This window comes from Lemur catta, chromosome 5 (genome assembly GCF_020740605.2).
Source record: "Lemur catta isolate mLemCat1 chromosome 5, mLemCat1.pri, whole genome shotgun sequence".
NCBI classification, from domain to species: domain Eukaryota; kingdom Metazoa; phylum Chordata; class Mammalia; order Primates; family Lemuridae; genus Lemur; species Lemur catta.
Genome location: NC_059132.1, coordinates 37682561 through 37705161, shown reverse-complemented (window position 1 = coordinate 37705161; position 22601 = coordinate 37682561). Strand labels below are relative to the sequence as shown.

General features: G+C 43.9%; 1 protein-coding gene across 5 annotated transcripts in view; it reads left to right on the top strand.

The window, feature by feature from the left end:
- LOC123638153 (coiled-coil domain-containing protein 144A-like) overlaps nucleotides 1-19955 on the top strand; it is a 36746-nt gene extending 16791 nt beyond the window's left edge. Inside the window, exons 3-7 of one of the 5 annotated variants that reach the window (XM_045551546.1) lie at nucleotides 4489-4703; nucleotides 10306-10449; nucleotides 15615-15652; nucleotides 16091-16299; nucleotides 19681-19955. In XM_045551546.1, the coding sequence (XP_045407502.1) occupies nucleotides 4489-4703; nucleotides 10306-10449; nucleotides 15615-15618 (363 nt within the window). In that variant the 3' untranslated portion in view covers nucleotides 15619-15652; nucleotides 16091-16299; nucleotides 19681-19955. Of the gene's footprint in view, nucleotides 1-4488; nucleotides 4704-10305; nucleotides 10450-11170; nucleotides 11635-15614; nucleotides 15653-16090; nucleotides 16300-19680 lie in introns of those variants that run through there. The other 4 variants (XM_045551545.1, XM_045551549.1, XM_045551547.1 and 1 more) reach the window with 4 other exon arrangements.
- The last annotated feature ends 2646 nt before the right edge of the window (nucleotides 19956-22601 follow it).

Genomic DNA, 22601 nt, shown 5'->3' with positions numbered 1-22601 from the left:
AGGGCAAATTCCTTCAGTGTTTGCTTGTCTGGAAAAGACTTAATTTCTCCATCCATTGTGAAACTTAGGTTTGTAAGATTCAAAATCCTAGTGTGGCAGTTGTTCTGTTTAAGAAGATTGAAGATGGGGCCCTATTCCCTTCTGACTTGTAAAATCTCGACTGAGAAGTCTGCAGTTAGCCTGATGAGTTCCCCTTTGTAGGTTAGTTGTTGGCTTTTGTCTTCTTGCTTGCAGAATTTTCTCCTTCATTTTGATTTTGGGCGGGTTGATTACTACACGTCTTGGAGATGCCCTGTTTGCTGTGAATTTTCATGGTGTTTGATGACTGTCTTATATCTGGATGTCTGAATCTCTGGCAATACCAATAAGTTCCTCCATAAGTTCCTTAAATAGACTTTCATGCTTTTTGTTCTTTCTTCTTCTCCCTCAGGAATACCTATAATTCATATGTCAGTTTGCTTCACATCGTCTCATACCTATCTCAGTGATTGCTCAGTCTTTTTTATTCTTTTCTCTGCCTTTTTGAATGACTGGATTAGCTCCAGAGCCTTGTCTGAAGCTCTGAGATTCTTTCTTCTCCTTCTTTCATTCTGTTTTTGAAGCTTTCTACTATTTTTTAAAATTCCCTAAATAACTCTTTCACTTCTTTATGTTCTGTTACATTCTTTCTTGTGTTGTCTCCTAAGCGACTTTTTCATTGATTTCCTGAAATATTTCTTGGCTGATTTTTGTTGGTTGTCAACTTTCTCTTCAATTCCATCCATCTTATTTGCCATCCACATCCATAAATCCATTTCTGTCATTTTGGCAAATTACATTCTGGTTGGAGTCCAGTATTGTAGCTCCATTGTGATTGCCTGGCAGTGTCGAACGATTTCATTTTTTTCTGTTGCCAGGGTTCTGTTGGTGATTTCTTCTCATTTGACTCCTCTTCACCCGGCTCTGGGCTAATAGGTTCACAGGGTACCTGTTCTCCTTTGCTGAGAACTCTGCTGTTTACTTAGGAGAAGGGGTGGACCCTAGGTGATGCTTTTGTGTCCTGGTCTTGAACGTTGACCCATCAGAGAGGGGTGGGTGCACCGAGAGCCTGTAGAACAGCTGTTCTGTTTTGACCCATTCCCCTGCGATGGCTTCAGCTCAGGGTGGTACTGTATGATCTTCCTATGGGGTGGTGAGTTATTCCCCAGCTTATTGATGGAACTTTGAGTTGGGGGCTGTATGCAACCCTCTCCACAGAGACTGATGCTGTAGGGGATTGCTCTACTGAGGTTCACCCAGCAGAGGTGACAGTGACAGCTTGGAGAAGCTCTCTAGGCAGTGTCCTGGGTGAACGGGCTCTGGACATTTGCTTGATCCCAGTCCAGGAGTGATGGGTGCTCAAGGCTGTGGGATCCCTCATGAAGTGTTGGACCTTGGGGAGGTTCTGCCAGCTCACTGGCAGTGGTGAAGACTCAGGGGTTTGTTCTTGGGGCCCAGGCACAACTCTGTAATCTCAGAGGTTGTGTTGCAGGACTGGCCAGGGCCCTAGAGCCACTTGGGCAGAGCTTCAGGCCTAGGTACAGCAAGAGCCTTTGAGCTGGGTCTGGGGATCGCAGGAGCGGAGGTGCACAGATGGGGGGACTGTCCGATTGGCATGGAGACTGCTGATGCTGAGCCACTTACGTAGGGGTTTGTCCCAGCTGAAGGACCACAGAGGTTCTCTCCCCTCTACCTAGATCCCACCAAGGCAGTTGTCCAAGTCTTCCCAGTTGGTTCCTGTAGCATCTGAGGCTCCTCCTCTGCTCAGAACTCACACTGGGGAGTGGGGCACTCGGCTCGCTGACACAGGCACGGCACAGGGAAGCGTCGGTTCTGTATGCTCCCTCCCTGGCCCAGCAGAAGTGATGGGAAGACTCCTGCTGGAAAGCTGAGTCCTGAACAGACCTGGCTCCGTGCACCTGAGCATTCAGGGTGGTGTAAGCTATAGAAACCCAGGAGCAGCAGCCACCACATCCCTGCTGTGCCTGTTCTCCAGGGCAGTGTCTCTGCACAGACTCTGCTGCAGCTCCCCATCAGTCCACAGGTCTGCAGTAGTGGAGGGAGTCCCCTCCCGGGTCAAGCCACCTGCAACTTTTATCTGCTGCTTAAAAGCAACACCCACACAGGCTGCTTCTATTCTCCCTCTTTCCCTGTTCCCAGCAGTGTGAATTATATTGGGACACCCAGGTTAATTTCTGAGACAGTAGGTGCTGCTTGTGAATAAGAGTCTACCAGGCCTCGTTTGATTGAATCAGTAGATGCTGTCATGGGCTGTGCAAATTATTCTCCCTGCCAGTAGGTGGTGCTTCTAGGAAAGAGCCAGCTGCAGAGTTGTTCTCTGGGGCCTGTGGCTGGCTCAAGTCCCTCAGAGAAGTTCTCAAATGCGCCAGGCCGTGGGAGGGGACTCCTTCTTCTCCATGACAGTAGCAGTGGGTGGAGGAGCCAGGCTGGACAGGGCTGGGTCAGAGAGCCTGCCTCAGGCTCAGCAGAGGCAGGTGTCAAAGGTCAGTTCCCAGGATGCTGGATAAAGCCACTAGGAAGGGATTGAAGCAAGTTATCAAACTAGAAAGGCTGCTCGTAGGAGAGGGGCCATCTGGGAATCACAGATTGGCTGTGGGAGTGGGTTTCACTCTTCTCCCTCCTTCTCTGTCCTGGTCATCTCCTTACAGCATATGGTTGCAAACGGGAGGCCAAACTTGCTCAGCTCACGAGCAGTGGTGCCGTGGGTTGGGAACTTCACTGCCTGAGGTCCTGCCTCAGTCTGAAAGTGTGGCTTTCCTGTGGGGTCAGGGGTGCTCCGCCAGTTCACTGCAGTTCTGACCCACACTGCACTCTGTTGTCAGTTCTGCCCACGTGGGCTCACTTGCGTCCGGAAGTTAGTTGTCAGATCTCCCCTCAGTGCCCCCAGACAGTCCTAGTCCTCGGGGCATGAGATCTAGTCCTCGGGGCATGAGATCTGGCCTGCGTGCCTTTCCCCTAGAGCTCCAAGTTCATTCTCTGACTGTGCCAGAGAAAATCGTGCTGGTCCCGAGTTATCCATGAAGTGCTGAAGCAGGCTAGGTACCCCTCTGCCTCAGGGTCCACCCTTCACTGCTGAGTGCCAGTGGGTGGCTACAACGAGTGCTGGCGAGCAGCTCCAGGAAGTGCAAGTGGGCAGGGAACCCCCAGAGTAGGCACCCCTGAAGGGTCCACTGAAGGTCCTCAAGGGGAAAGGTGTGGGCCCCACTGTCTGTGGACACCTCAGTGTCATGGGTGCACCAACAGAGGGGAGACAGCTGCTTTTGAGAGTTTCAGTTCAGTCACCCCTTTGGGCTGCAATCAGTGAGAGAAGGGGGAGGAAAAGAGTCTGAATGGATGAGAGCCAGTACTCCAGCCCACCATGTCTGTCTCCCTGGAAGGAAGCCCACAGGGAATTTCCAGGCTCTAGGATCACACAAATTCTCCAGGGCTCACTGCAGTCTGGGCAGGAGTTGGGAGCTGTCTGTGTAGGAACAGCTGACATGAAAACTGGATGGCTGGAGCTCCCTGGGGTGGACAAAGGAACACTATGTGTGGAGAAGCAGGGTGGCACCCACCATCTCAGCTCCAGCTTGTGGCTATGGGGAGTGATCCAGAAGAGGTTAGAAGGCTGATGCTTTATTTTGTGGATGTTCCCAGTCCAGTGGTGGCAACAGCCCTTGGGCTCGTGAGGGTAGAAAAGCTCTCCAGGGGCTTGGAGGACCGCTGACCACCATAGGTGTGAGGGAAGGAGAAATGAAACCCCCTACCTGCACTCTCCACTGGGCTCTGAACTTCCCTGGGTTGATCTCTGTGGATATCGTTTTCCTTTCTATTTTTTTCTGCAACTACTTCCTGTGAAATCTCTGACAGACTCTGGCACCTTTCCTTGTGAAATACATCTGAGTTGTGTTTTTTCCTTCTTCTCCTTTATCTGAAACAGTTTTTTCCCTGTGGGATGCTCTGGCAGCTGAAGTCTCTAGTCAGCCGACTTCCCTCTCCCCCTGAATTTTTTAATAATCCATATAGAATAATCCATTTAGTTGATATTGATGATAAATATTTTAAACTTCAGCTTCTTTGGCTCTCTGAGGCCAGATGTGGTGAATCATGCCTGTAATCCCAGCACTTAGGGAGGCTGAGGCAGGAGGGTCACTGGAGGCCAGGAGTTTGAGACCAGCCTGGGCAACATAGTGAGACCCCTGTCTCTACAAAAAATAATAAAACTACCTGGTATGTGCCTGTAGTGCCAGGTACTCAGGTACTCTACCTGAGCCCAGGAGCTGGAGGCTGCCATGAGCTGTCTCTTCCAGCCTAGGTGACAAAGGGAGACCATGTTTCTAAAAGGGAGACAAAATAAAATAAAATGAATAAAATACTCTCTGAAGCACTGACTCTGAAGCAAAGGAAAGAAATATATAATAATTGTCCAGGTTATAATGATCAATATTGTATCATTTAAATTTGTTTCAGGCCTATGCAGCACAACGAGATAAGAGACAAGAATTAAGAGAGAAAGAAGTGGCTGCAGTAAAGCATGAGATGGAACTGAAAGTTAAATTTCTCGAATCTAAACTCCACAAAATGAAAATGTATCAAGAATTTAATAATGTTGAATTGCAAAAGATAAGCTACTCTATGAAGTTAGAAGGAGAAGCTAAAAAATCCTTGGCATGTGGACCAGAAACGTAAGTCAAAATATGAAATCATAGAAAGTAAGCTCATTAATTTGACTTGAAAGCATAATTTTTAGTGGGACAAGTTCATGAGATTGGCGGGATGTGACAGCTAACTAGACACTATAATTCTGGAAAATGATACAGTTAAATGAATTTACCTTTAAAAGGTTCATCCAGGACTCTTTGGCTCTCACTTTCTTCTGATTTTAAAACCCCTTATTATTCTCATGTAGTTAACCTAGTCTGTTAGCCTTTCAGCTAAGTATTTTTGAAGCTTTATAATTGAGACAGTGATAACTGTTCTATAATTGCTTTTCACCATTCCTTTCATTAGAAATGTTAATAAGTTTAACTATGTTTTTGGGAGATGACCACGTAAACTGAAAGGGTTAAGTCCTCCTCCTCCTCCTGCTGCTCTTGGCACCTTCAGGCACTCGGTACATTAACCTTCCTTGATGGTGATCTTTGGAATTATCAGTAGAGGGTGCCTTGAGACCAGCAATATTTTATAGTTTTTCCACTCTAGATAAAGTCATGTGTGTGAAATGGGGAATGGCTAACATAGGGAAGAAAGAAAGTATAATTCACAAGGTGGTTAAAAATAATCCTTTGGTCAGTCTGAGGGTCCGGTGTATGGATGACAAAGGGCAGGCCCCCCTCTGAGGCCTCGGTAATGGTGTGAGGAGCTCACTGCCTTTGGAGCTGCCTTAGTTCTTTTTGATCACCAGCTCCACTATCTCATGCTCCCCTTGGACTTGGTACTCTGAATTATTCCTCAGTGCCAAATGCTTGATTTTCCCCACATGATGAGTGAAATGCACAAGGGTGGTGAAAGCAAATGTTGAAAATGTCTTTGAGGGATGTTTTTCTTAAATCTCTAAATTGGTTTACTGAATACAAATATTTCTAGTTTTTTTTTTTTTTTTAGTTTTTAGTCTTTTATTATTTATACTTAAGGAATACAACATGATGTGTTGATATCTTTATACATATTGAAATGGCTGTTATAGTCAAACAAATGTATGCATCATCTCACTTCCCCTTTAAATACAAGTATTTCTAATGGCATCTTCAAGAATCTTGCAAGTAGAGCTATTCCAGAAGGCAGCAAGTATTACCTGTTAAGCCATACATCATCGATAGCCATTTCCCTCCCCTCCTTACTTTGTTTGAGTTACTTGTTGTCTTCAAAATTCCCGTAGGGATATGTGTACTTGTTCAGAGCAATTTTAAAACTATAACTACATCCACTAGACTTGCTCTCTGACACATATTCAGAATTACAACACTGTTTAATGGGAAATTCCATTTTCTGAAGATAACTTTTTAAAAAGTACAATCATTTAGGAAAAAATGAAATAGTGAGTGTTTGTGTTTTGTAATCTCCCAGAATGAGTGAGAGACCAGCAGAGCTCAGTAACAAACTCCTTGTAGACTAATAGCAGCCAGATCTGCTTTTACCACCCAGGCCTTGAGGCCAGTCATACCGCCACCTCGTGGTGGCATTCTTAATAACGGTTTAGGTCTTGACAGAGAATTGATTCCAAATGAAAACTTAATGGTCCCTGCCTCATGCCCATGAACTTCAAATAATGACATGAAGAACAACTTGATCACAGTTAGTTATGTCACCTTTTTCCTTTGGGTTTCAGATTTCTGATAGAATACTTCTTTTGAATTTGGTGAAATACTGAGTTGTTTAATTGATTTATGCTTGTTAAGTAAAGGGTCATAATTATCTGTGTTCATAAAGAGAGGAAAGATAAATTTTATAGTTTTATGGACGTCCTTACAGCTCTTATTTTCAACAGATACCCATTTGTTAATGTCATTCAATAAACAAAACTAAACTGGCACATTTTAAATTTCCTTAGAAGCTGTGTTTAAGTTAGATTTTAGAAATTGAATATTATGGACTAATAACTTAAAGTATGTTTACAGGTGCTTTTGCTTCCTTTCTAACTGACTTTAGCTTGGCTGTGGTTGATAACGCTTTGAAAGATTTCCTGCACCATCTCAAGTTTTCCAACATTAATCATAAGTGAATGATTGGCATCCAGATACTTAACCACATATGCATGTTTATTATTTAAAGGAAGCTCAGATAAATAAGTTTTATGAAATAAACATTCCCAAATATTAAAAAAGATAAATTTCTGTTTTTAAAAGTTTGTAATTTTGCTACATAAGAATATATCCTTAATTGCTATCTTACAGCATTTTTGTCCCAATTATTATAAACTGTACCTACTACAGGGCAATCATGCAGCAGTTTTAAAATAGATAAATCAAGGAACTATTTAAATTTTGAAAATGGCATTCACTCGAATGATTGATGACTAAGCTGGCAATGACATCAAGAGTCTTTAAACAGTGACTACAACCAAACAGATTTCCTTATACTCTTCCTCCTCAGAATACTGTATAATGCCAACATAGTCCCCAGCTCTCATGAAGATGTAACAAGGACCTTCCACTCCAACCCTGTGATTTCACTCATGTTAAGAATCCACTTCTGAGGATCTCAAGATGAATCCAACAATGAAAAGCTGTATCAATTGCAGAACGCTAAGGAAAAAAACAGTTGAACTATACTTAACCAAGTTGAAGATATTCGTCTAATGTCTGACCATTTTTGATTAGGAAGAAAATTTTAAAAGCCAGGCAGAGCGGTGCATGCCTGTACTCCCAGCTACTCATGTGGCCTAGGCAGGAGGATCACTTGAACCCAGGAGTTCAAAGCCATAGGGCAGCATGATTGTGCCTAAGAATAGCCGCAGCACTCCACTGGGCAACACAGCGAGGACCTCTCTCAAAAAAAATTGTTTCAAAAAAAATTTTGTTCAAACAGTTGTTTGAACCAAAATCCATCAAAAATAACAGCTAGTTTTCATTGTGTATCATTGTTATTAAAATATTCATTTCAGTCCATGTACCCTGCCATTTAGTTTTGATGCTGTGTTTATTATCTCCTTAATGTGGAGAAAAGTAACATAGACCTGTGTTAAATGAGGCCTCAACCTTCTTTCTTTACCTGAATTCATGTCATAAGAAATCAGAGCAGAGCAAAGCTCAGGCAGGCTGCAATCTCTCTGAGCCCCTGTTGCCTTTTATGTAATATTAAGGACTTTGACTAAATCACAGCATTTCAGACATTTTTAAAAGATTATGTAAGAAATATAACTTGTCATTTTTTTAGAGAAATTGCATGAAACCGTTTCACATAGGGCAGATAGAAGTAGAGCTGTCTAGTTAAAGGAGGGCTGGGGGCTCTGAAGTTGTGACTTCCGTATCCCTTCACCCTGCAGTGTCCTCTGTAGGACCTCAGATTTCTGTGGGACATAGTTTGAAAATCACCAGTTATGAGGGAATCCTTCCAATTAGCAAAAAAAGTGCCGGCATATTGTTCACTTGCGTGTAATTTTCTCACCTTATACTTTTAAGAATGGAATGATACAAATGAAGGTGTAGATGTGCTGCCTTGTTAATGTTGGGCTTGAACCCACCTCTACCACCTGAGACATAATCCCCACCTGGACAAACAGAGAGAGGCCACAGGGAAAGCAGAAGCACTTTTATTAAAAATATGTGTTTTACTCCAGAAGAAGCTAGCATGGTTTTTGAATTAGTATTATGCATAAGCTTAACTGAATTTTTTTTTTTAATTTCACCTGGCAGTGTTCAGTTTCTCCTAAGCTATTGCTTTACACACCTCAAAAGCCACGGATGGAACCCTTGTCTAACTGAATAGGACAGGGATTAATGTCCCCAAGACATTTTTCTGTCCTTTTGTTTTCCATAATCTGTGCCAGACACTGTATTGTCATTCCATTGAGGACAATAAGTCTGAACTTCTTTTAAGGGAACTAAGAAGAAAATCTGTGATTTCAGGGAAAAGGAAGGATAAAATGCAAAGAACTTTTAAAATGTCCCTTAATGTCGGCCAATGTTCACTTGTGTATGTAGATAACACTCCCCCCTCCCCCGGCCTGCCACCAGCCAGGAGAAAAGTGGAGCCATCAACACTCCAGACCCTCTTTTTCAGCCTCTGGGGGCCCCTCCAGAGTGGCTCCTGCCAGCATTTGGGATCTGTCCGTTTGTTCTCTGAGCTTCCGTCTCTAACCCCAGAAGAGATAGTTACAGTAGTATTTCCTTAATTAAAGTCATTCATGTAAAAACCTGCAGTTGACATTGTGTTTATTAATGCTTATGTAAGATTCTTTCGTTAAGTCCCTCTCCTTTTATCTGGTTTTGAGTTATTTTACAAGACCTGGCTAGTAATAGTCTGGTCACATTATTCAGTTTATAAGTGCTGTCTGTAATGTTATTGTCAAGAAATGTTATGGAAAACGGTCTCTCAAAATATTGGGAAACCTGTTTTCAAAAATTTGAACAGGCACTGGATATCATATTATCATTATCATCAGAAAGTATTTATTGCATTCAGTATACTATTTCAGACCCGGTTCTGGGCATTCAGGGAGAAAATACCTTTCCTACAAAAGATTTCAGTAAGAACCCTCCCTCTAGAGGGGGATGCTTGCAATGTAGTTTGAGATATTCCCACCCATTTCATAATTAAGTAGATAAATACAGCTATAATTAGATGTTTCAATCAGTTGGTACCAATTCTGGAAAGAAATCGCAGCTACAGTTGGAAGAGCTGTATATTATTTTCCCTGTTTCTAATTCTAGAGAGCCATGAATCAAAGAAACTAAGTTTGAAAACTGGCTCTAACCTATACTTATCTATTTTTCAAGCAAATTTTCTGCAGTCTTTGTGGCCATATGAATAAAGAAATGTTAGTCCTAATACAGATAGCTTAATAATTTTACTTCCTCTTGGCCGATGGAATTTTCACATAATGTGACAGTAGCATCTTCCTCATGGATGTATTTAAGATTCTGCAGTGAAAAGTTAATAGTGTAGAACATTTCTTAAAATTTTAAATTTATAATAGTGGAAAATGGAAAGTCAATTTTAAGGAAAAATCCATTACACTGAAAAATGGTTTAACCTTTTATAAAAGGCAAGGTTTTGCTAAGAATTAGATATTCATTTTAGAATATGACTTGAATCGTCCAACGTTTGTACAATTAAGAGAAAACATCACCCTTTTGGAATGATGGATATCCAAGAATAGAGCCATAATAATTGTATGTTTATGAGATTAAATAGCATTATACATATATATTTTCTATTACGTAAATGTAAAATAAGTAGGAATTGTATTTCATTTATGGGATTATTTTTGTGTTGAAGCAAGCCTCAAGTTAAGTCTAGTCTGGACATGTATTAAAAGCCAAAGTTTGTAAGTGAGATATGATTCCCATGATAATGTCTCTTGTTTACTTAAACATTCTAAATAATATTAGACTTATTTCAGATGCAGCAGGAGTTAGAAGAAAATATAACTCTATATAGCAAATGATATCCCTTTCCATTGTTTGGTTAATAGATACTACATTTAGTATTTTTTCTTAGACACATCTAGTAAAAGATGTGAAAACATAAACATTTGTACTGAAGAGCATACTTATGCCTCATGAATTCGTCATGTTCCATACCCTTAAGAACATCTCATGACATCTCTGTATGGCTTTTTTTCAGACTCCACACTTCATTCCTGCATCCCTGTGGAAGTGTCCAGAGGCAGGCTGAAACTGTTCACAGAATAACCAAACCCTCCTCAACTTCTCAGGTTTATGGCCAAAATGGGACAGCCATTTCAGTTCATAAGCAATCACTTGACAGGTGACATTTTAAATCAGTCATTTCCTATGTTATTGGTTTACTTTTGCCCTCAGAAAAAGTTGCATATTCCTTGGCATGGGATAAAAACTCCCCAATCAGTTTGCTCCCTGTCAAGGTATTCAGCCTTTTCTCTTGCCACTTGCCCTCCTCTCCCCCTTTGCTCTAGCATCTCACCAAACTAGACTACTTAGAAGTAAGTGCGCAAGGACTTAGAAGTCCTAAGAAGGACTTAGAAGTAAGTCCTTCCTCAGCTCCAGCTGGTTGCATTTGCCACTTCCTTCTGTCTGGCACACTTTGTCCTTGTCCTTCAGGTTTCAACCTACATTCATCTCCACATAAAGTCTACAGTATTGACACAAAACTTGGACAGATGGCCCTTGTGTGTGTTCCAATAGTGTCCAGTTTTATACGTGTCGTGGTATCTGTGACTCTGTGTGGAAATTGCCTGTTTCTCAGCATGGTTGTGGAATAAGTGAATGAAGAATGGGAAAACCAGAGCTCTGACACTTAACCACAATCACAGTTAATTCAGTGTGCTACTGTGGGCAAATAATATTTAATAGTCATTTTGTCTTGTAGTCATACATACATATTTTTCATTCTTATTAACCCTGATAAAGTTCTCAACTTATTTTTAGTGACTTACACTTAGTATGAAATCTTTAGGGAAAGAATGTAATTCTTTCTTTTTCTTTTCACATGCTGCTGAATTGGAATCTAGATCCTATAGAGCTGCTGCTCTAGGATCTTCTGATGAGTCAGATCTGCATGAAGATCTAATTTGAAAAGCGTCCTGAAGATGTGTACTGATGTTAAGGAGAAATTATATTGTACTGGGAGACTTTCGAGGAGACCTCACAAATGAAAACCAGTATCATTGAGCATATGCAGGCTGCCCAAGTGTCTGCTGCTTAATCAGCCAAACAAGCAAGTTTTCAAGAATACATTAGTGGCATACATTGATGGCTAATTTCTGTTTTCCAGTTTTTATCACTATATATAGTGACAGACATCACTGTATGCTTAGACAGACATCATATCGACATACTGGGACTGTGGTCACTGTCGATGTTTGCATTTATAACAGTTGTTACAGTACCACTGAACTGGCAGAATTTTAATTTTAAGCACTGATTTATATGACTTATTCCTCATGGAAAAATAAAATTTGCCTAAGGTTTCTTACTTTATCTGTTTATTTGTTTATTTTTTATTAACTTCTTGAAATATTCTTAAAATTATAGAAAAGTTCCGAGTTTTAGTACAGAGAGCTTTTTGTTTTTGAACTATTTGAGCATTAATTGGTGGCATTGTGCCATCACCCCTGATTACTTTAGTGGGTATTCCTACAAGTCAGGATCTTCCACGTAGCTGCAATACAGTCTTGGTAATCAGAAAGTTAACATGAATACATGCAATTATTAAATGGTCTGATTCTTTCCAAGTTTTATTAATTGTCTGTAATGCCCTTGGTAACCATAGAATCCCATTCAGATCCATGGATTGCATTTAGTTGTCCTGTCTCTTAGATTCTTTCAGTCTGGAGCAGCTCCTCAGTCTTTTCTTGACCTTCACTACCTCTAATCTTTTGAAGAGTAAAGTCGAGTAATGTAGAGTGTCCCTCCATTGGGTTTTCTGAGCTTTCATTATGATTAGGTTTAGACCATATCATTTTGGACAAGAATATCACAGAAGTGATCCTGTGAGTTTCTCGTTGCATCCTGTCATGTGACCTATAATCTGGCTTGTCCTATTACTGGCGGTGTTAGCATTGATCAGTAACAGTGGTATCTGCCAGTCTCTCATCTGTAAAGTTACTTTTTCACCTTGTAATTAATTAGGATTTTGTGGGCTTGGTAATTTGAGATATGTAAATATCTCTGTTCCTCATGAAACCTTCAATTGATTCATTTACTTTTTTCAAAATGGATTCATGGTTGATTTTATTCCATGGCTTACAATTTGTTGATATTGAAAATGTATTTTTCATTGTATAAGTATTCTGTTTTGTAAAATTCAGACATACAGAAAAATTATAGCAATAGTACAAAGAATTATTGGTTGGATACCGTCCCTCAAATGTTAACGTTTGACTACATTGGCTTTATCCTTTCTCTGCCTTCTCTTTTCTTTCTACCTATAGAAATATATAATATGCACTTTTTTCTGAACTCTTTGTAAGTTGCAGACCTGATTTGTCTTTTTTTGTGACTATGTCACTGTGTATCTCCTGTAATAAGGAATTATCTTCTTACATGATCTTATAGAGCTTTATAATAATTGTTGAAATCTAGAAATTAAAATTGGTTCAATATTAACATCTCATCTACAGACTGGGAACTAAAAATAAAATCCTAAGGCTCCTGCTAACTGAACAGATGCCTCTCGCCAAGGGGACTCCAGAAAAACCTTAAAACTGAGTCCCCAGCCATCATGGGATGGCAGGTGTAAAGCACAATTACATGCACAGGTTTTCTCATTACTATTCATGACTCTTCTAATAGCTTGTTAAATATGTATTTTTAGCCATCCAGCTCAGTACAAATCCTGTTTCTTTTGTCCATCCCTTGAAACATGTGTTCTTGGCTTGAGGCGACAGCCGTGTTTCCCAGCCTGTCAGAATGACCGCTGCAGGTTGAAAATACTTCATGAGATATAAAGCTCTCCTTTTTCTAAGTATATAAACCTCATTGTATATTTTTTTAGTTAATAAGACCTTATTCAGATTTTTCCAATTATCTCAATATCCTTTATAGCCAAAGAAAATTCAAGATTAGGGATTGTCACAATCCATGATGTGTTGTGTCCATTTGTCAGGTCTTTTGAGTTTTTTAATCTGGGACAGTACCTGGGTCTGTCTTTGATTTTCATGGCATTTACATTTTTGCAGAGCACAGGTCAGTTTTGTGTAGGTTTTCTCTCAGTTTGGGTTCCTGTGAAGGTTCCTCATGATTTGATTCAGGTTATGCTGCATTCAGGCAGGAATGTCACAGAAGTGATGCCGAGTTCCTCTCAATGCAGCATATCTGGAAGAAGATGTTGTCACTTGGTGTCATGACTGGCCAGTGTTGACTCTGATTATTTAGTGAAGAAGGATGTGCTGGGGTTGTCTGTGGCAAAGTTGCTATTTGCCCTTTGCATTTCAGAAAGCTCTTGCGTGAAGGTACATGGAGGCTCTGTAAATATCTGGCTGCTGCTCAGAATTTCATGCCCTAGATTGAACATTTCATTCATTGCTGATTCCTGCCTGAGTAAATTATTATGATGATTGTTGCCAAATGATTATTTTCTCATTCTTTCATTCCTCATATTATGCATTAATAAATAAAACCGACAAAGAGGGGTGAAGGGAAATCTTACAATTTTGGTAGGCAAATGCCCCCAGATTTGGTCAGTGGTAGCCATTTCAAGCTGACTTCATGTCTTTTTGGTCTCTCCCCATTACTCTTCGAGTACTTCCGTACCTTCTGGCAGAAAACAATGTTCCAAGCTTATGTTGTATTTTCTCTGCCCTATCCCTGGAATCAGCCATGTTTTTAGAAGCTCTGATTCCTTTTAAGGGAGAATGATATTTGGAAACCATGATCTGGACACGCGTTGTGGCCGGTGTGCTTTGGGCTGTTGGGGTCATCCTTGCTCACAAGCTTCCTCCGTGAACAAAGCAGGGAGCACATGTGTATGCACAAATACATGTGCATGCTTACATTAGTCTGTATTTCTGTATCAAAATGTATTGAAAACTCTGAGTTCTTACTGACATTTCCAATTCCAGTTCTGAAGAGTTCATTCTACTTTTCCCTTTCAGTACAGTTCAGCCTTGAACAACGTGGGGGCTAGGGACACTGAACCCCTGTGCAGTTGAAACTCTGCATATAACTTTGGACTCCCCAAAGATGTAATGACTAGAAGTCTTACCGATAACATAAACAGTCAATTAACATATGTTTTGTATGTTCTGCATACCATAGACTATATTTTTATACTAAAGTAAGTGAGAGAGAAAATATTGCAAAAATCATAAGGAAGAGGAAATATACGTATACTAATGTACTGTATTTGTTGATATCAGTGTACATCTTCTGTTTACAAGGTGAATGTCTGTCTGAAATGGGGGACAGCCACAGCTCCACACCACAATCTGTGATACTTATCAAGCAACTCAACTCTTTCTTATAGTGTCATGACTTTTTTTCTGCTTCTTGGGAGCACTTACAGCATCATAATGGAATTTCATATAGGTCCCATGGTGTTAGTCAAAGTTTGTGGCATTGCAATAACAATGGTGAAAAATGCGTGAGAACCATGAGATGACTTTTTCTGGAAAGACAGAGTGCTCAGTTGGAGATGATTAGTGTCACGTGGCATTTTAAGTGGATATTTGAAACATTTCAGCTTCCTGCAATAGCAACAGGAGGTGGCTTCAAAATTATTACAGTAGTAGAATATATGCAGTAGTTAATTTTATGCAGTTATGATTTAATATTGCATCTTTACATTTCTTTGCATTTCTGTCCACTGCAAATGGCACCATGTAGCCTGTGTGCCCCAATTTGGAGAAATGTATACTTTTTATAATAGATTGTGTATATTTTATGATAGTAAATGATAAAATAGACTAATACCTATAATACATATATTTTGTGCATTCATGGCATACCTTTTTCTTAATTTTGTTGATTATCTCTATGCTATGTGGTTCATCTGCAAGATTTTTCCAGTTGTAGTGAACCTCCAAAAATACTGCATTATATTTATCAGGTAGTACCTGCACAAAAGTGAACCCATACAGTGCAAACCGTGTTGTTCAAGGGTCAACTGTATTTGTATCTCTCTTTCCTGACAGTAACCTGGCTGTCTTCATCCCGAGTATATAGTAAGTGACCAATAACTGTTAGCTATGGTGGCCATGATGATAATGTAGAACCATCTGGGTGATTCAACTCCTCAAACATTTTCTGAGTACCTGTAAAGGCTAGAAAGGTCTCATGTCCCAGCCCTAAGGGGAAGTAAATCAGGAAGTAGTCCAAACTGTATTCTATATATTTGTGGCTAAGCCCAGGTGGGGACACCCCACTCCTGTCCTCTGAGCTTTCAGGAAGGTCCTCCTGAGGTCATTGGGTGGTCCCTTCACCATCTGGAGTTCCCATTCTTTATCTCATCCTCAGATAACTTCGGACATACCTACTGCCCAAGGACCCCTGGGGTAAGTGTTGGGGGAAGGAAGGACTGGGAAGGGGCAATTCAAAGCTAAACCCTAGGCGGGGGGGGGGTGGTAGAGGCAGAGAGAGACCTGTCTGCAACCACAGCAGAGTTCATAGCATTTCTGAGACTACAAGCCACAAGAAGTAAGTGTGTATAAGCATGAAGTAGAGGAGAAGACAATTGTCAGAAGGGCTGTCCTTGAAGGACTTCCTGAAAGGGTAGAGCTTGAGCTCAGTCCAAAGGATGGACAGAAGTTCCAGTGGGCCAAGATGACAAAATACTTGTAACAAAACCCATTCCTTCTTCCACGGCCTGAACCAAGGTCTTCCTTGGGTCATTTCTTTGTTTTGCCACCTGACAAGGTGCTTTTGCTCCCTGAGGAGGAAAGCTAGGAGCTTGCTTCTCTAAGACCCCTGCCCTCACCCCACTCCCATTTCAGACTCCTACGAAGGATGCCACTACGGTGAGGAGAGAGGAGACCACTCATCGGTACTACGTGGCAGCGTAGCCTGGCATCAGGAGGCCTGAGGATCTGCAGGATCTTGGGGTTTCACTTTCCACATCGGTACAATGAGAATAAAATGGCACCTGACTGCATACCTGGAGAGCGTTTACAGAAAGCATACTCTATGCAGGATGCCTGTGGAGGTACGGAATTCTAAGAGAAGCCCTTGCATTTGGGACATGCAAAGGCCAGACTCCCTCCCTCCAATTTCAAGCTGTACATGGGCCTTAAGAGCTAAATAGAGTCGTGTGGGCAGTAGTAGTGGCTAGAAGGGTGGAGGTGACAGGGAACCTGCCTGTAGAGGGTGGCCCTGGGTATAGCTAAGTCCAGAGGAAGAGAGAATTTCAGATAGGAACAAAGGTGCCCAGCCAGGACATTCCAGAGAACACAGGAAATGGTTTGTGCTCTGTGGCCCAGCTAGCAGAAAAGTCAGTGTTAATCAGAGGGCCCTTGGAGTCCTTGAAAAAGGAGCATGCAGGGTGGGTGAGTTTTCAGTGGGACACAGATGTGTGTGTAGAGCAGTGAGAGAGTGAGGATCTTGCTCATCCAGAGCCAGCAAGGGCCAAACATGGGGGCGGCCCTTGGCCACCTGCCTGCAGCCTCTGTCCCTGTGGAGGCCAAACGCAGAGAGGCTGGGAGCCCGGACCAGGCTGCCCTGCACAGCTGGCATGCGGGGGTCCTCCTGCAGCCAGTGATGAGAAGGCTCTCTTCAGCCTCATCAGCTGCAGGCTTGGAACTTCTAACTCGGGAATGAGGCAAGACACACAGGAAGAACCAAGCCCCCACGAAATTTAACTGGATGTCCTATATTTTATCTGGCGACTCAGCTCCTTCTCAGAGTGTGTTCTTTAGGGAACCTGACCTATAACAAACCTGATGAAGTGGGTAGTATCATTGCCCTCCTAGAAAACGAAAAACTGAGTCTCAAATTGTGGTCCTATAAGTGACGCTGGTTGTAAAGGGAGGAGTAAAACATTATGGGTTTGGGAGCTGGGTCAGCTGGGGTGGGGTGCGGGTGCAGAAACTCCTCAGCCATTTTCAAAGCCCCACCTCTAACTGGGCCTACAGCTCTGGAGAAAAGGGCTGTGGTCCAGGTTTTCCAGCCAGCCTTCCCAGGGCAGGGCTGAACAACCCCCCTGGAAGAAGGATTTAATCAGCCCCTTTGTCTCTGCCTCTCTTGGCCTTTGCTTTACTTGTCAGAGTCTGTGTCAATAGCTGGAAATCCAGGCCGCGTGACAAGCAGCAGCCTGGCCTGGGCTGCCCCCTCCCCAGCTTCTCACTTCCACCTGCCTTTCCCCACACAGAGCCTGACTGCAGGGACCTGGGCAGGCTCCCCTCTCCCCTGAGAGTGCAGCTGGCCCCAGCCTCAGTGTTGCTCAGCTGGGCCTTAGCAGTTCCACTCTGACTCTCCTCAGTAGCCAGGGTGACCTCTAAACAAATCAGATTCTGCCACTCCCCTGCTCAAAACTCTTCCATAGCTCCTGATGGCCTCCCTGCAGCTGTAGACTGTGCCTTTACCCATGATGCTCCCTCTACCTGGAATACTTTTCTTCTCTATTTGAGCTAATCCCTCCCATTCTTCAAGACCCCTTTTTGTCTTTGAGGCCTCTATCTGTCCCCCTTGGCTAGAATGAGTCACTTTCCCCCCTGGCCAGCATGGCATCCTTACTGTGTCTGATGCCCTCTCCCCAGGGCGTAGGCTGTGAGCATTCGCCTGACCTCTGTGCAGCATTTTCTAGTTTATAAAGTGGTTTTCACATGTGCGCTCCCTTTCAGCTCTCTTGGATAGACACCTTTGTCTCCATTTTAAAAATGATGCAGCAGAGGCCTGGCCGGGTTCCTGATGTGCTCATCCTCAGGTAGCTCAGGACTGCGGAGCAGGACTCCGTTACCCAGATCTCGGAGTGCAGCGCCAGTGCTGTGTCCAGGAAAGGCTGGCCTTGCGACTGCATGGCCGACACCAGCTAGCTCGGTGGGTAGGCTGACGTTACTTCAGCGGCGCTAAGAGGAGCCCCCTTCTCTGCTCTGTGCCTGTACCCCGACACAGGCCCCAGTTCCTGGCTGGGTATGGGGGTGCTTGGGCACGAATGCACTTCCGGTTCTGCCTGCTTCCTCTTTAACTGGAATGCTGGGCCAGGTGACTGGGAAGTCACCTTCCTGGGAGTGCAGTAGGAAGTTACCACCCTGGTGCCTTTGATGGTAAGGTTAAGTGGAACTGGGATTCAGGCCCATGCAGTCCGGAGACGGGGAGCTGAGTGGGGTGCTTTCCACCTCTGGACGGCCCAGCATCACCAGCCTACCTGGAAACGCAGCAGACCTGGAATCCCCATTTCCCAAGGGCCACCCACAGAGCTGCCCAAGGACAGGGCTTAGGGAAGGGCTTCTGCCCTAGGCCTTTACAGTCAGTGCCAGTTTCCTCAGGGAATCATGGTGGCTCTCCCATTCAAGCAGACCCCGAATCCCACCCCTTGTCACCCCTCCACTGCTACCGGCAGGTCCCAGCCACCGTCCTGGTCCTGTCTCTGCTGGCTGACTCTGGCAGCCTGCATGCAAAGGGCTTCTGCGTGTCTGCTCTTCCATCCCTCTGCATAGTCCCCTCTGGACAGAGAAGTCAGGGCGATGGTGTCACTCTGCTCAAACCCTGCCTGGCCCCCCATTTGTGGCTAAGAAAAGCCCAAGTTCTTAAGCGGCCCACCAGGCCCTCCATCATCGGTCCCCATTCCGCCACTCCCCGACTCCTCTGTGCCAGACACAGCCCCCTCTGGGCCTTCACTGTGGCTGATCCTTTTGCCTGGAAGACTCTTTCCCCAGAAACCCACTCAGCTAACTTTCTCTCCCTCCTCCTCCCAGTCTTTGCTGAGACCTCACCTTCTCAGCAAGGCCCACCCTGGCTACCGTGTCTCACATGGAAGTCAGCCCCACTCTGCCCCACCACTCTCCATGCCCTCCCTGCTCCTATTCTGTTTCTTCAGTAACACTTTCACCTTCTGCTCACTTATCTCGATGGCTTACTGTGCGAGGCCAGGGTCTCTGCCCCTTTTATTCACTACTGAAGCCCTAAGCCAGAGCCTTGGCGTATGGTATGCACTCACTAAATATGTGTGGGGTGCACTGGATCTAGAAGTGTGGACAATGATAATCCCTCCATCACTGTGCTGTATTAAGAATAAAATCAGTCCGTTAAGAGCACTGAGCCTAGGACTCCTGGTAAGTGCTCCGTGAATATTCTTACGGTCAATATGTTAAAATGAACAGATTGCAAAAATAAAAGGTACAAGGGGTCATCTGCAGTGGAAGGGGGCAAGGGTGCTCCTAGCCTCTTCCGTCCTGTTGCCAGGGCCTGGGGCCCCACCCTGCGAGTGGCACCTTAGCTGGTGGAAACCTTCTCCCCACACAGCTGCCTTCTTAGCCCTTGTCTTCTCCCAGTGTGGTAGATGGGGGCTCATCTGAGGGGCCTTCCTGGAACAGCCTCACGTAAAGGAACTTGGAGGTCAGCCAGTCCAACCCCTGTGTTTGTTTCACAGGGGACACCAAGGGCCCGTGTGGGAAAGGACTTGACTGAGGCCTGCTGCCAGCTCTAGGTGCCTTTCACCATCCCTCCAGCGACTGCATCCTGGGAATCCCAAAGCAGGAATCAACATCTCTCAAAGGGCTTCTTTAACAAACCAGTTTGTGAAATGTTTAACTACGGAAAGCCTTACACAGCATTTGCACTCTTCATCTGGTTGTGTTTACATTAAATCACCTTTGTTGCAAAGAATAAAATAAAATGAAATTTAAAGTGTTCTGGAAAATTTGAGATGTGACTGTCTAGTTGAATTTTTCATTTCAATAGATATTTATTGAGGACCTCAGGTGTAAGTCTTGGAGACAGAGGCGGGCAAGACACATTCTGTGCCTTTCCATAGTTCTCAGTGGGGGTTGGGAGAGGGCGTGGGCTGTGTATAAAAGAGCAGCATTATGCCGCAGCTGCCCTGCTCCTTGGTGTTTACCCAAAGGAGTCAAAAACTTACACCCACATAAAAACTTGCACATGAATGTTTATGGCAGCTCTATTTATAATTGCCTAAAATTGGAAACAATCAAGGTGTCCTTCAACAGGTGAATGAATAAACTGTAGCACATCCAGACAATGAAATATTACTCAGGAATCAAAAAGATATGAGCTATTTAGCCACAAAATAACATGAAGGGGGACCTTAAATACATGTTGCTAAGTGAGGGAGGCTAGTCTGAAAAGGCTACATAGGTATGATCCCAAGGATATGATATTCTAGGGAGACAGAAAAAATCAGCGGTTGGCAGGGGTTGGGGGAGGCAGGGATGGATAGTTGTTTAGGGCAGTGAAACTACTCTGTGTGATACTGGGATGGTGGATATGTCATCGTACATTTGTCCAAACCCATTGACCACACAACACCAAGAGTGAACCCCAGTGTACACTATGGACTTTGGGAGATAACGATGCATCCATGTTGCTTCATCCACTCTAACAAACGTGCCGGCCACTCTGATGCGGGATGTTGACAAGGGGGAGGTTGTGCACATGTGGGGGCAGGGGGCGTATGGGCAATCTCTGTATCATCCACTCAAGTTTGCTGTGAACCTTAAACTGCTCTAAAGTAAAGTCTATTAATTTTTAATTAGGTCAGAATTAATACACAAAAAGACACACACATGGAAAACCCAGCACAGATGAGGTTCACGGATTCAGGATCTCAGAGGTGGGAAGGTCTTAGGATCCTGTTTCCTCTGATGCCAGTCTGTGGCCCCCAGTTTCATGGAGAATGTATTCACTAAACTGCTCCAGTTGAAGGACTTTTACACTGGGAAGTGACTTTCTTGGAACCTCAGTGGGTTAGTAGTAGAGGACCTTAACGACCATTGCCCAGTCCCTTCGTGGTTCTGATGAGAACTGGGCTGTAGAGGACAGTGCCTGGCTTACGGCCTTCCAGCTCTGAGCGGTACAGCTGGCCTGAGCCTCTCGGCTCTGATACAGGCTCTCCAGTAGTGCTGCCCCTTCTCACATCCCCGTCCCCATCCCCAAGGTGGCCTGTGAGGTTCAGACTGTGGAGGATTAGTATGGCTGAGGTGCACAGTGCAGGTCCAGGGCGAGGGGTAGCAGAGGACAGCAAAGGCCCCCCAAAGTCCAGCAAGACCAAACAATTGTCCTGCCCCTTCCAACCCTCCTCCTCCTTCCTGTGAGTGGCTGATCCTCCTGGGTTCTTACTTCTTGTCACCTTGCATAGAGGGCAAGGTCCCTCTGTCTTGCTCTAGTCTTCCTTAAGAAGATAATGGAGAGATGCCCTAGAGCCCAAGCCACTCGGGGCCAGGCCTCCATGGGAGGCATGACACGGAGTCTGGACCTCTCCATTCCTCCCTCCCCCTCCCCCTGCTCTAACTCAGCTGCCCAGTTGGACCTCCTCAGGCAGGAAGGGATGGGGAACAAGCAGCTGGCATGTGTGCCATGAGAGGGAAGCAGAGGCTCTCCCATGTGTCCCATGCACACTTGCAAAATGCCTGTCCCTCTTTCACCAGATGTAAAGCCAGCAGCTCCTTCTGGGAGGATCTAATTGACTAATTCTCAGGCTCTGTCTCAAAAAAAAAAAAAAAGTGTCTTCACCAGTCAAAAACAAGAAGGCAAACAAAAAACAAGTTTACTGATGTTAATTAAATAAAAAGATGGGTATTATTTGTACTTAGGAAACCCAGGAGAGGCAGGCCCATGACCAGTGGACATGGAGTTCTGGTTCTCAATAGATTTATCATGCTCGTGAGTTTAGCACATAGGTAAAGGCTCCCTTTGGCAGGGCCCCACCGTCCACCTCCGTGGTCCACTGGACTTTCCAGCTGTGTTCTGGGTGAAGCAGGGCTGGGATGTTACCAAATGATGAATAGGTGTCTCTCCAGTGCCTTCCCCTGATTGGTTCCCAGCTTCTCTGCCCCGAGGAACCACCCTCCTGACCTACACCTGCCACCTGTAGATTTAATCCCTACCTAACTAACATCAGTACATTGTAATATTTTTTTAACTCCATTATAATAACAACAGCTGACACCAACAAAACTTTTACTGAAAACCACTTGCTCATCCTCAATTCTCCTCTTCCCTCAACACTGTGTTGGAATCACAAATCCTGAGTAACCATCACTATCAAGACTGCAGATGCTCAGGGATTGACTACTACTGATTATAATATAAGCCTGTTTACAATTCCTAACTTCCCATGCTTGAGTCAGGAAACCAGAGGCATTCAGGACACCAGGACCCAAATCTTTGAAGTGTCATCCACTTCTGGCACGCTCTTTCAAAAACAAGAAGTGAACATTTAAAAAGTGATTGATATTTCCAGTAGATTCCAAGTTTACCAGAGCTGTTCCTAAAGATAAATCAATCAGCAATCACCTAATCCAATGTGTCCATGAGTCCACCATATTTTGTTTA